General features: G+C 28.3%; 3 protein-coding genes and 1 long non-coding RNA gene across 4 annotated transcripts in view; 3 read left to right on the top strand and 1 right to left on the bottom strand.

Annotated features, from left to right (window-relative positions):
• Positions 1-334: 334 nt before the first annotated feature.
• Positions 335-3,479, bottom strand: Cpr100A (Cuticular protein 100A). The gene is made up of 6 exons (XM_035094559.1): positions 3,423-3,479; positions 3,128-3,305; positions 2,792-3,068; positions 1,732-2,166; positions 1,362-1,604; positions 335-1,180 (listed from the first exon to the last, which is right to left on the bottom strand). Exons 4-6 carry the CDS (start codon positions 1,744-1,746, stop codon positions 626-628), a joined length of 813 nt encoding a protein of 270 aa, XP_034950450.1. The 5' UTR covers positions 1,747-2,166; positions 2,792-3,068; positions 3,128-3,305; positions 3,423-3,479; the 3' UTR covers positions 335-625.
• Positions 2,927-5,536, top strand: LOC118073985 (ionotropic receptor 75a-like). Its single transcript, XM_035094813.1, has 10 exons — positions 2,927-3,062; positions 3,151-3,314; positions 3,390-3,698; positions 3,767-3,891; positions 3,963-4,130; positions 4,194-4,432; positions 4,496-4,707; positions 4,780-4,944; positions 5,013-5,131; positions 5,233-5,536. The coding sequence occupies exons 1-10, from the start codon at positions 2,927-2,929 to the stop codon at positions 5,534-5,536; spliced, it is 1,941 nt and encodes a 646-aa protein (XP_034950704.1).
• Positions 5,537-6,012: 476 nt separating this feature from the next.
• ERp44 (Endoplasmic reticulum protein 44) lies at positions 6,013-9,017 on the top strand. Its single transcript, XM_035094771.1, has 6 exons — positions 6,013-6,151; positions 6,501-6,573; positions 6,909-7,058; positions 7,136-7,436; positions 8,061-8,356; positions 8,430-9,017. Exons 1-6 carry the CDS (start codon positions 6,095-6,097, stop codon positions 8,768-8,770), a joined length of 1,218 nt encoding a protein of 405 aa, XP_034950662.1. The 5' UTR covers positions 6,013-6,094; the 3' UTR covers positions 8,771-9,017.
• A 1,350-nt stretch (positions 9,018-10,367) lies between these two features.
• LOC118073861 (uncharacterized) overlaps positions 10,368-13,608 on the top strand; it is a 178,713-nt gene continuing 175,472 nt past the window's right edge. Inside the window, exon 1 of the long non-coding RNA XR_004691143.1 lies at positions 10,368-10,797. This is a non-coding gene — a long non-coding RNA (uncharacterized lncRNA). The remainder of the gene's footprint in view (positions 10,798-13,608) is intronic.

The following is a 13,608-nucleotide window of genomic DNA, read 5'->3' as shown; positions in this document are numbered from 1 at the left end:
ACACCAACTTATACTTACCATTCGTTTTCTTGCAATATCATGAAATCCAAATGGTCTTAGTAAATAATCTTGTGGGTTCATAAAATCATACTCTTGCAACACAAGGGAGAGTCTCAAAGGTTAGCAGATGAAAGTAAAATGAACTCATGGCGCTAAATGACCGAGATCCCATGATTCTTATGAAGAAGTCAATTTTCATTGCACTTTAGGGTGGAGTCAGGGATCAATTGTTTCAAAATTCTGATTGTCGACAATTTATGAATAATTCACACGGATCTAAATCACTTTTATATTTTTCAAGTAAAATGACTTTCTATATTGATTGAGACTAAAATCTATTCAGTTATTTTTATTATTCAAATATTCCAATTTACAGTTATCTACTCTGGAAATTTATTACAAAGTGCATCGATAAAAATCTTGATCATAATATTTTAAATCCAATACAGGAAGTGAAGAGAAGTTGACCTTTAGTGCTGCTATTGATACAATTAAATCAATATAATTATAAAGTATTGCAACTATTAAGAGTGCATATAAATAAAATGTTTTATAATATATTATGATGGTAATATGTTTGATTAAATAACTGCAATAATTTAATTATTTAATTTCCAGTGCACTTTCAACTCTTACTGAAGCTATAAGAGAAGCCATCTGGAGTTCTCGTGAAATCTAATTTTCCTGGAGGATAAAATCTGCGAGGTGGAGGTGTCGTAATTTCATTGTATCGAGAGGGAGCTGCGTCGCGTGTTGGTATGGCAATTGAATACTCTACATAAGGACGATATTGTTGAACAGGTTGTTGTTGATGGTATTGTGATGGAGGTGGAGGTGTGGGTTGTGGTTTGTATACTGGTAAAGGTCGAGATTCGTGACGGTATTCATGCACAGGACGAGGTTGCTCATATTCTGGCTGATAGTGGTGTTGATAAGACAAGCGAGGGTGAAGTGGTGGTGGAGGAGGTGAAGGTGAAGGACGAGGTTCATAAGTCACTCGCCTGACAGGCTGCGGTTCAGAATCGTAATCGTAGGACTTTGTAGGAGCTTGTGGTTCACTATCGTAATCGTATGACCTTGTTGGAGATTTATAATCCGGAGGATTATATTCAGGAAGTGGTTCGTATTCTGGTTGCGGTGGAGTTGGTGGAGTCACTTCAGGAATGCCGTCTCCAATGGCCTAGAGCGAATAAAATTCACCTAATTAAATTCATGTGACGGAGTGATAAATTAATGTTCGAATAGCATTTCTCATAAATAAATGTAATAAATTATTTGTTTGTTGATGTTCGATAAAAAATCTGATTAATGATTTTTAGTTATTGATTTTTTTATATTATTTTGAAAATATATTTGCAAACCTGAAATCCGTCTTTTCCAGCTGTATAAAATACTGTCCTCCTCTGTCCTGTAGGATCTACGTAAGAATATGATCCTTTCCGATTGCCTTTGGCATCACTTTCCTCTTTAAATTGCACCCCATCCTCTTGGGTGTAAGCAGCACCAAATGTTCCATCTCCAGAGAGATACCGAGCATCCGTGAGAATCGCTGGAGACCTATAATCTTGAGCCGTTGACAAGGCAACTATACTCAGTAACCAAATCTATAAAAACCGATTATCAACTGATTAATAACTTTTCTTTTCAGCCACAAATATCACTCTACAGTTCATATAACATGTAATCAGATTAATTGAAAAAATTATTAAAGAAACTCAAGAACCAACTTACAAAAATGTAACGCATGTCTAGAGTGACGTACAGAGTAAGGAACAATAATGCGCAAACAAGGAATAAGAGGGGCGTTTTATACTTCTCTTAAGTTCTCCAGTTTCTCAGGATCTACGGGGCCAAAAGGCCTTGATCGCTCTACCCGCGCGTCGCTCTTTCGCTTCTCTTTAGCATCATAGATTGCATGTACCTTCCTATATTCTTTCACAGGTTTTTACCACGCCTCTGTTATCGCGTGGTAATTCCTCACTGTGATCTCAGTAACGCAAACTGTCAGCTCTTTAATTCGTAACAATGCAGTTTAATGGTTCTACCAATGCATCTCTCTTGGGTGTGTCAACTAGTTTCTGCAACCTACAGCACTTGCTTTATCCGGTACTTGTGACAGACAGCTTTATAAAGTGACACTAGCCTCTTAAACAATGCGTCAATGATCTGTAAATAATTTACTGTGTTGTATTGTAAGCATATTCAACATAAACCATGTTGAGTAAACAATAAAATAAGATTGAGTATTTAGGTTGCAATTTGTAGACACAATAAACTATTAAATGTTAATTTTATTGCTATTTAATAGCTGAATGTGTGAAACGATAGAATAGAAGACTTCTCAAAAATTATTTCAACGATATTAAATATCTTACAGGGACAACTGTCTATTCTCTGTACAGTAAATTTTTTTATGAAGTGAAGTATGGGATTCCTAATCAATGGGAGTACTATTCTATAATACGAAGTATTAATTATGAGTGAGAATATTAATACCTATGTTTTGTGTAGAGTCACGAAACGACTATTACATCGATTTATGTAATGTAAGGGTGTAAAATCAAAACCATCAACATAGCTGATAACAGATATTAAATGTCAATACAAAGTATTGAAAAAGTTTTAGTTTTAGTTCTAAAAGGAGTAATTTGAAGTATTGGAACCTATAATTGAACCTCTACATCAATTCACCAGAAGTTAGGATAAAGGAAGGTATTATCAAGAATTTAATTAGTGGAGTCACGACAGAACCTTCATTTTCGAAAATATATGATTTCTATTATTGCGATACCTTATTCAATGTTGTCACATCAATATAGAGCATGATTCGCACGAAAGATGAATGTTAGTCATCATTCATAATTCAGTTGAACTTTCCATTTTCAATTCATATATCATAGTTTGAGAATTAGTACAGACACGAGATATGAACCTTAAAATATGGCTCATATTATCAACTTTATTATTCCAGCTGATTCAATGCGATAAGGACTTAATTCATTTCCTGCGTGAATATTTTGCCAGTAATTACATTCATCAACTTGTAATTTTTGCTTGCTGGAGTGCTCCTGGTATTAAAAAATAATATTACTTACATAAAAAATTAATTTAAATTCAATATTCTTACCTACTGTTTTAAAAACAATTCAGATGCAATTGAATTGGTTAAAAAAATTACTCAACTAGACACAGTAGTGTCTTATAATTTGATCCATGAGCATATTGACATAATATCACTCTTGAAAGTCAATTATTATCACATCGGTGTCATTTTAGACTATGATTGTCCAAAAAGTAATTTTATTCTGAAACAGGTAAGTTACAATATGGATTTTTTCAAATTAAATAACTTGATTAAATTAATTTTAATAGTATGAATTCTATAACAGTTTTCTGATCAACTGGTTTTCAATGATTCTTACTTTTGGTTACTGCTTACTGAAGCATCATCACCACCAACTGCTTCTTTGCGTGATCTTCCACTCACAGTGCAAACTGAAATGACCGTTGCTACCAGAAAAAATGAATTATTTGAGCTTTATGATGTTTATAATCCGAGTTACCGTCATGGAGGTTTTATTAATATTACTTATAAAGGACAGTGGACACCAAAAAATGGATTGGTCAATAAGTTAACTCAATACAAGTATATCAGACGTCAGAATTTATCTGATCTGTCTTTGAATGCATCTATTGTGGTATGTAACATATTTATTTGAGGTCAAGTATAATAAAGGAATTGCTAATTTCTTTGATTTAAAAATAGTTGACAAAAAGTACAGATATGGACTTTGAAAAATACGTTACTGAACCTGTAAATCCACAGCTGGACACTATGGCAAGATTTCAACATGCTGTAAATCTGATTTTGAGAGATTATTATAACTTTAGGTGATCATTTATAATTCAAATAATGTAAAAATGCTAAATTTAATATAGAAAAAAATTCTCGTGCCCAATAGATTAAATTTAAAACGGAGTAGCTCTTGGGGAATGTTAGTCAATGGATCATGGAATGGAATTATTGGTGAAATGCTCGATGGTGTGACAGATCTCAGTAGTTCACCATTTTATTTTCGGCCAGAAAGATTATCTGTGTGCGAATATACTGTTAGTTTATGGAACGTAAAGTGGGTATTATAAAAGTTAATGTTAAAATAAAATTAAATAATATAATCTTGTTTTTTGTTTAGCATTGGTTTTATTTTTCGTCATCCAAGGAAAGATGAAATGAAAAATAGCTTTCTAAAGCCATTTACAACTCTAACATGGTCGGTGTCTTTAGTTATTGGTATCACTTACTGTATTTGTTTATTTATTACAGTAAAAGTAGAAGCATGTTTTAATAAATTCGAAATATCAGAAAATACTTTAATGTCAATTCCAGCTTCTGAAAGTGGGCTTATAACTATGGCTGCAATTTCACAGCAAGGTATAATGATAATTTGTGATAAATTTTTTCCTTAAAAAATTATTCAACTGCATTAATATCTAGGTGTAAGTAATTCTCCAAGTACTTTTTCTGGTCGAATTGTATTTCTGTCACTCTTTCTATGGGCATTTCTTCTTTACCAATATTATTCAGCTGATATTGTAAGTTCTTTACTTGCAAAACCTCCGCGATGGATTATCTCAGTAAAAGATTTACTAGATAGTAACTTGGAGTGTGGAATGGAAGATATTTTGTACAGCTATTATTTTCATAAAGTAAGTTTAAAAAAAATCTTAAGTTCTAGAGCAGCTGTCATGATTATAGGATCCTTTTATTTATTTATTTAGCTCACAACCGATCCATTTGCACGCCAACTTTATCTGAAAAAAGTAACACCAAATAAAAATAGGCTCAAAGGAGAATTTTACTTAGCCGAAGAAGGATATAAAAGAGTCCGAAAAGGAGGCTTTGCCTTCTATTGTGATTTTGCAATTGGCTATAAAATTATAGAAGTAAGACAAATTGAAAATTTTTTTCTTGGTATTATGTGACGTTAAATCATAATTTGAAAATATTTTAGGAAACATTTAATGACGATGAAATATGTGAACTACAAGAAATACTAGTGATTAAACCTCATGTAAAAACTTGGAGTGTTGTATCTAAAAATTCTCCTTTTAAAAAAATGTTTACATATGGGTATTTATTATATTGTTTTAGATAATTTAAATTTAATTACATTCTTTCTAATTGATGTGAAAAAAACATTTTTCTATCTACTATTTAATTTCTATATTTAGATACAGAAAAATTGTAGAACATGGCATATCAAAACGACTTTATCCAATATGGCATCACAGGAAACCAATATGTCCAGAAGCCCACAATTCTAAACCATCACCAATGAATTTCAATGATTTTTGTCCAGCGTTATTTTTTCTTTTGATAGGAGTTGGGGTTTCTATAATTATTTTAGCGGTAGAGTGTTTGCACAACAAATTTTTTGAGAGTATAAATCTTAAAAATATGTTAATTGAAACAAAGTCACCTAGTTTCAATGGTGAAAAACATCAGGAAGTCATCGAAGATCTTCAGGATTTTTAGTATTCATAATTATTTGATTAAAGAATTTTGTTACTCAAAAGTATGACTTGTCAGAGATAATTATGAAAATATAATTCTTGTATGAAACTAAAATTCGTATTTCTCAGAAATAAACACAAGTACACTGCAAAGAGTATCGATAATATTACTCTTTGATTTATAATCTTTCTATAAATATATATATACATAAATTTTTTAGCTAGAAACTGAAAATGTTTTTGAACTTTTTCTTGCATAATTGATGAACTGGTATGATGTCTGATCAAAAGTGGTATTTAAAATACTGTCGACTATCATTGGAAGAATTCGACTTTATCATCAGTCAGAGACCAGTGTCAGCAGTCGATTAAAGAGTTGTATTATTACCAACAATATAAAATGAATTTTTTGAGTTGGTATGAATTAATTTTAATTCCGATCTATCGATAGTAATTTTTCGATATCAACCACTATAAATCTTAAGTTTCACACCATAGTTCACGACAGTTGACACATCTTCGGGTGTTTGTCGATGTTGGCATTTTTAAACACAGAATTTAGCTAATTAATGATCACAAAATGCCTGATTCACGTAATTTCTTCCACCATAAATATATCCTTTTCACTATTTTATCAGTAAGTTATTTTTTTATATTCAATTGTGTAATAATCATTTATAATTTTCAAATTTGTCATCGTCTCAAGTGACACGTTTGAAGTAACCGATAACAGACTGTAATTAACTAAGAAGAATATTTAGATGAGTGGCAAAGGGTTTAATTAATTATATTTATAAATATATCCAACAAGTTTTTTGATGATATTATTTTTTTCAGTCATTTATAATATTCTGGTATAATTCAAACTTTACTATTCTTTTATTAAAAATATGACCTGCATGTTGAAAATGATTCAAAATTTATCAAAATTCTATCAAACAATTTATTATTGTAGAATATCAATAACAATCTCGATTTTCTTTTAGATATTCTTGACACAAAGTCAAGTTGATGGAGGTGCTGTACAACTCACTCAAAAAGATATTGATATGACATTAGGTAAATATCAAGTATTATAATCAACGACTTACATGAAAATTTCACTTGCTATAAAATTTTTTTACAACGCTATTATTATTTTATCACTATTTTTAATTTAGAGTATTTCATACATGAAATATTTGAGTTATGCAATAAAAGTTGTTGAAAATAACTTGTTAATATTCTTTTATCTAATTTTTATTTTTTTGAATCATTATCATTGATATATAAATAAATATATACATATACTTATTATTCTAATTTGTCCTCATTAGTTCATTTAAATGACTAAAAAAATTGATCATACATATATTTTTTATTGAGTATTAATTATTAAATATTTTTTGTTCCAGCGTCTAATGAGTTAGTATTCATTAATTTTTATGCAGATTGGTGTCGGTTTAGTAATATATTAGCACCAGTATTTGATGAAGCAGCGGATAAAGTCAGGGAGGCCTTTCCAACAAGAGTAGTTATGGGCAAAGTAGATTGTGATGCAGAGTGTATGCTTATTTTTAATATTAAATTTTATATTTTTAACGATAGACTCATGATATAATTTATCTATTCACTATTTTAGCTTCCATAGCATCGAGGTTCCAAATAACAAAATACCCAACATTAAAAGTAATTAAAAATGGGCAACCAACAAAACGAGAATATAGAGGTCAACGATCAGTTGAGGCGTTTGTAGAGTTTGTTAAAAAACAGTTAGAAGACCCAATTAAAGAATTTCATGATCTCAAAGAGTTGATGGATTTAGATGATAAGAAACGCATGATAATAGGTTATTTTGATAGAAAAGATGTTCCTGAATATGAAAAATTCAGACGAGTAGCAACAAATTTGAAAGATGATTGTCAGTTCCACGTTGGTTTCGGGTAAGTTTCAGAAATTTTAATTTAAAAAATCAAATTATACAAAAGAAGTCTTTCCAATAACTAATCTACTTCATTATGATTGATTTAATAATTTATAATAAATATGAAGAATATTCAATAGTGAAGTATAAAAAACCAAAAATAAAATTTAATGAGCCGGGTCATTCGCTTAGATGAAAAAAGTAACAATTTGCAAAGACTTTTCTTGTGAGCTAAAATCTAATTGAAATTATTATATGATTTTGAACAACATATTGAATTAATGTTTAATATAATTAAATCTAAATGTAATTTGACAAGCTTTTGCTCCAAAGAATCCTGTCAAATCGGACAATTCTTCGAATCGTAAGTAACTGAATAAATTCGTCGAGCAAATAGGTCTAGTTTTTTTTTTAATGAATATTATTTCATTCTCTTACGTACAATAAAAACTTAATCCATGGGGATTGAGCTTAGATATAAATATTTATAATTAACAAAAAAGAATTACTGATAATATTGCTTATTTTTTTTTATTTTGTATATTATTCGTAGCTTTTTAATAATTTTTTTCAGCTGAAATTATTTATCAATGTCAATAGTAATCGTGTATTTGTTGGAATATCATTGAATCTTTTTTTATAGGGAAGTTAGTAAAGCTATGCATCCTCCTGGCCAACCAATCATCGTATTTCGACCAGATAGAGCCTTATCGAATGATGAAGATGAAACATATAAAGGAAGTCTTCATAATTTTGATGAGCTCAACATTTGGGCTCAAGAAAAATGTATACCATTAGTACGAGAGATCACCTTCGAGAATGCTGAAGAGTTAACTGAAGAAGGTTTACCATTCTTAATCCTTTTCCATGCTCCAGATGATGTTAAGAGTGTGAAAGAATTTAAAGATGTCGTTACAAATTTTCTTGTGGATGAGAAACGTACGTATTTGATTTGATATTAGATTATTTTCTTTCAAACTTATAACTATTATAAATATTTTATAATTTGTAGAAAACGTCAATTTCCTCACTGCTGATGGTTTCAAATTTGCCCACCCACTTCACCATTTAGGAAAAAATTCCTCAGATTTGCCTCTAATTGCAATTGACAGTTTTCGACATATGTATTTATTCCCAAAATATTCAGACATTCACACCCCTAGTAAATTAAAAAATTTCCTTCGTGATCTTTATTCGGGTAAACTTCATCGTGAATACCATTATGGACCCGATCCTAGTCTCCAAGTGCCAGACGCAGATCAACCAAAAATACCAACAACTCCTCCAGAGTCAACCTTTAAGAAACTGGCCCCTAGCAAAAATAGGTACACCTTATTAAAGGACGAACTGTGAATGTGATGATAAGCATGATTAAAAAATTAAACAGCTCAATATAGGATGAGTTGATAAGTTGCCCGAAGATTTTTATTTATCTCAATAGTATCATAGTATTGATGATCCCGTTGGGATAAAACAAACTGATGCCTCGACTTTATGAATATGTGCAAATGAAGAATTATTTTGGAGTAATTGGATTCTAATGATGCAGTTTAAGGAATGATAATTGAAGTATAAATAAATATGTGAATCAATACTCTAACAGTTATTTGGGCCTTATTTACTAAAGTAGTAGGACGTGAATAAAGATACAATAAGGATAACTATACATAACTTTCACGCTTGACTGTAACTATTGAACTATTTTATTGGTTAATTAACAAAAATCATAGAAAATTTTAATTTACTTTAGCAAATATGTAAATGACGAATGTTGTTTGTATAATTATATTTTTTATTCAGGGTATAGGGATTAATCATGAAAGAAAAAAAAAGTTTCTGAATTGACAGTAAAAAATTACATTTATATTCGTTAATAAAAAAAGAACATATTTTTTCAGTTATTGGTAATAGATTTTTGATATATTTTTGTGTTAAAATGATTTATAAAATTCAAAAGTCTAGTACAAAAGGTAAAAAAAAATGAAGTATTCAATTATGGTGATCAAGTAATTATGGAGATTCCATTCAATTATAAATTTATTCAGTTTATTGTTTTATTCAAATTTAAGATATTTATTATTATAACTTATAGAAGTAACTGTGAGCTATTATAACTAATACAGTAAATTATAAGATTCATTTCATTCAACCTTTATAACAATCAATCAAAAATTCGATATACTAGAGTGATGAGCGCAATATAATTGTAAATATTCACACTTGTTTTATGATGAATGAATTTACTACTATGGCATTACTTTTACTGATGTCATCATTGTGAATGCGTGCGAATATATTGTCTAATAATGAATTTGAATTGAACAGATAATAGAAAATTTATTTTCATGAACCATTTTATTTTTCAAAATTTATACTTTGACACATTATATGACTTAAGTAATTCTAACCCAGTCGAATCTTTGATATTATATTATTATTCTGCTATATTTGTATAGATGATGGTATTAATTTTATTGTTAATAAACACTGTCTAAGTCATTATGTACTTATTAATTCACAATTTTGTAATGATTCTGTCATATTTCAATTAATCTGTCATTTTAATTAATTAATAATCTGCATGATATTTTTAAAAAATTATTTACTGTTAATTAGAGACAATACTTTTAGGAAAAGAATCAAATCACATAACACTCTACTCCATTTTTAATGTGCTCTTAAAAATTAAATTTTTTGATTTTATATTTTTCAGAAGATTTTTTTCGAAATATTGGACAGTGTTGTATAAAAATAATTTAATAAGTTAATTTCATTTGTTGTTATATAATATACATACATTTATATAAAAGTAGCTTACTCCAAATTTTTTTTTTTTTTGTTTCGGAGTAGAAGATTTACGCGGGAAAATGTTAGTCCGTGTTCTGTCGGCGCACGCAGTTACTGCGCAGGCGGGGAAACTGCATGCGTATTGGTAGTTTCGTAGCGTCTACCGGCGTCGGTGGATATGATTTTCAAGCCCGCGTACAAAATTCCGTTAAAATAGTATAAAAATTAAATTATCGAAGTAAATAAATATAATTTTTAATATATAATAAAGTTTTTTAAAGCCATAGAGTCATTTTAGATCAATAATTAGTCGTGAACAACGTTTATTGTCAGTAATACAATCGGAGCACTTATTTTGGTGGTTTGCGATTACGGCGTCATTAGTCCGTTAGTTAATTTTATTAATTTTTTAGTGTTTTTTTGTACAAAAAATAATAGTTTTGTATAATTAAAAAGTGTATCTATTATTTAAGTGTAAAAATGAAGCGTTTTGTAGTGTGTTAATACAAGTAGAGCAAATTTATTGTGTTGCGAGCAATAAATTGGAGTAGGTGAATTCCTGGAAAAGCTTCTAGGACATCAAAATAAACAAGGTAAGATTTTTCGATATAAAATCAGTAAATTGCGTCCGCTGAACAACATATAATAAGAAAAACATAAAAAGGTATTCAAAAAAATTCCTATCTTTTCATTGCGACTACTTTGAATCACTCACTTTATATATGTACTCCAATCAAAAAGATGTGTTTCAAAATACATACGTTTAAATTAATTTTTTTTTCTTCCTAAAAATGATTGGAAATAAAATTATGCAATTATTTTACGCTTACAAGAGAGGAACATGTAGTAGAAATAATAGAAATAGACAATAAAATATCCATTAAAAAATGGCTATATTTCATGGATAATGTGATACATGTAGTACATTCCATCAGTACACATCGTCACCGTTTGTCTCAGTTTATTTTCTATTCTCACAATACTTACAAGACATTAAACACATGATTGTTGACATACATCTAACATCACACATACTCATCTTTCAACGGTTAAATCATGTTTTACTTTATGACGAAACATGAATGAAGCAGATCTCTTACGATACTCTGGATTGTAGAAAATAGAGTGATTTTACTGAGAGATTAGAGAGTGATTAATTGATTATTGAAAAATAATTTAGTTCAGTAACTAGATGTAGAACTATTCCAATATTGGGAATTCGTTTAATCACATGTACATAATAAAATTTTTTCAACACAGAGGCACGTATGCCTGATTTCTCCACATTTAGCAGAACTTTTTCACGTATTCAAAAAAGGATAAATTTTTCTACATAATTGTATCTATCAAATTTTTTTTAAGCTTCATTTATCGTAACAAATTTGAGATAACTACTGATCCAAAACCTTTGCTTTATACTGATTGTGCTTCGTCATACTCAGAGCAATATATATATATAGATATATATATTCTTTTTTGTGTTATAAATAATATATTATAATAAACTATTGTTACCATTAGTGCTATAAATCGAATGGTATTGCAATAAGTAATTATGATTAATAAATTCCAATAACTTTCATGTTCATAAAAATTTGATTTGCATATTGCCAATGTATTTAGCATAGTCAAAGTGCATGAACAGTGTAAAAGTTAAAGTAAATTTTCAAAATTGTTATTTAATATTTTTTCTTTCTTTTTTTTCTTTTATTAGATCCAAATGATTCGATTTTACTAGACATTCAAAATTTTATTAAAATTTGGTAATTTTCATGTTCAAATTCCTTTATTTTTAGTATCGAAAGCTTTAGTACTATAAACATTTTTTTACATAAAAATAGTAGCAATTGATAATTATAGAAAAATGTATTCTAAAAAAATAATTTTGCAAGCGTTTCTATCGAAGAGCAAATCTTGTAGAAATATTTTTAGTTTATTTTGTTCATGTATAAAATAAAATAAGTCTGAACTTGTTATAATAATATTTCATTGTATGCTCCATATACATATATTTTTTTTAAAGAAGTATAAACCTTTAATATAGTTAGCCTGGAGCAAATTAAAAAAAAATATGTATATGTTTTTTGAAACTATTGTAAGTAAATTTATCAGATCATTAACAGAATTTATTCAATGAAAAAAATTAATAAATATTAAATTTCTTTGATGATAGAATTCCCATGTGCATTATATTGAATAGTTGGTTGATATTATTTTTCAAAATTTAATTCCAAGCTAACCATATAATCCAGTGAATATGATTCTTGTCTTTTCAATTGTTTAATATTTTTAGTTTCTCCAAAGTAAAATGATAATAAATCTTATACAGTCCAGCTGCTGCGATCCATATCCTTTCTATTCCGATATTCAGTTATTATATAATATTTATTTTACTTAATAAAATAGTGAAAGACTTGTTTCTATATCTTTTGTTATAATATATTTATCAATGGTATTCATTTTGCAATATTTTTAGGTCAAACTTCTATGAAAAATAACCCATTATTGAATTATTAAATTAAATGGGTTTATCTTTGATAAAGATAGTAATTTATTAAATTCTTCAATTATTTATCTGAATAATTTTCTAAATACTCTCTGCAATTCCTTGAAAAATGACTTTATCTCAAGATCCTCTTTGGTTTAAAATTTATAGTATTTGAATAATTAAAAAATTTTTAATTCTTTTATTACAATAATAAATCATCATATAAATATTTGATATATTTAACGGACAATTAATAAGATAATTAATATATAGTAATAAGTAGTTGAAAAAATCACATACAATCATCCAACCTTAATTCTAGGTAATACGAATGAAATCATTCAAAGATCATTTTAGTACATGATCTATGATTCTATATTTAATTTATTTTATATGTTTTTATTATTTAAAACGTTTAACATCTAACAGTTACTTGCAATTTTTTTTTGTTGCACTATTTTTTTGACACGATTTTTTCGGGTTCATGGTAACTTTCATGTCTTCTGATTTATATATTTCAGCAATGTAAATATATACCTACATACATGTACATTGCATCAGTATAATATCAATCATAGAATAACAAGTATAATTCAGTGCAAAAATTGTTGTCAATTTTTTTAGCATCAATTTAGCAACTGAATGATTTTGCAGTCTGCATAATATTTCATTTTTTCAGGAGTTGCCATCTAAATTATTTTCTAACTGGTTTACATATCTAAATGTTTATTTTTTTTATATAATAATTAGGTTTTTTAAAGTTATTTAATTAATGTCATTTGATTATTTTGCAACTTTAACGTACATGATATTTTTTTTTATTACATGTTTCTTATTGATTATTATGATATTATGACAGTATGAAAAAAATGTCAACATTTTTTCTCAATGGAATTCAACTAATTTAAAATTTCTT

Source organism: Chelonus insularis, unplaced genomic scaffold, assembly GCF_013357705.1.
Source record: "Chelonus insularis isolate UGA/USDA-ARS -01 unplaced genomic scaffold, ASM1335770v1 scaffold_714_pilon, whole genome shotgun sequence".
NCBI lineage: Eukaryota > Metazoa > Arthropoda > Insecta > Hymenoptera > Braconidae > Chelonus > Chelonus insularis.
Note: the sequence above shows the minus strand (reverse complement) of the source record. Positions and strands in the feature narration are given on the sequence as shown.

Excerpts from the sequence above, each read along its gene's own strand:
- ERp44 (XM_035094771.1), top strand. The coding sequence starts at position 6,095 with ATGCCTGATTCACGTAATTTCTTCCACCATAAATATATCCTTTTCACT. Across the intron at positions 7,059-7,135 it reads AGTAGATTGTGATGCAGAGT|CTTCCATAGCATCGAGGTTC; the intron begins GTATGCTTATTT and ends TCACTATTTTAG. Across the intron at positions 7,437-8,060 it reads CAGTTCCACGTTGGTTTCGG|GGAAGTTAGTAAAGCTATGC; the intron begins GTAAGTTTCAGA and ends CTTTTTTTATAG.
- Cpr100A (XM_035094559.1), bottom strand. Across the intron at positions 1,181-1,361 it reads CTGGAAAAGACGGATTTCAG|GCCATTGGAGACGGCATTCC; the intron begins GTTTGCAAATAT and ends TATTCGCTCTAG.
- LOC118073985 (XM_035094813.1), top strand. The coding sequence starts at position 2,927 with ATGAACCTTAAAATATGGCTCATATTATCAACTTTATTATTCCAGCTG. Across the intron at positions 3,892-3,962 it reads AGAGATTATTATAACTTTAG|ATTAAATTTAAAACGGAGTA; the intron begins GTGATCATTTAT and ends CGTGCCCAATAG. Across the intron at positions 4,708-4,779 it reads ACAGCTATTATTTTCATAAA|CTCACAACCGATCCATTTGC; the intron begins GTAAGTTTAAAA and ends TTATTTATTTAG.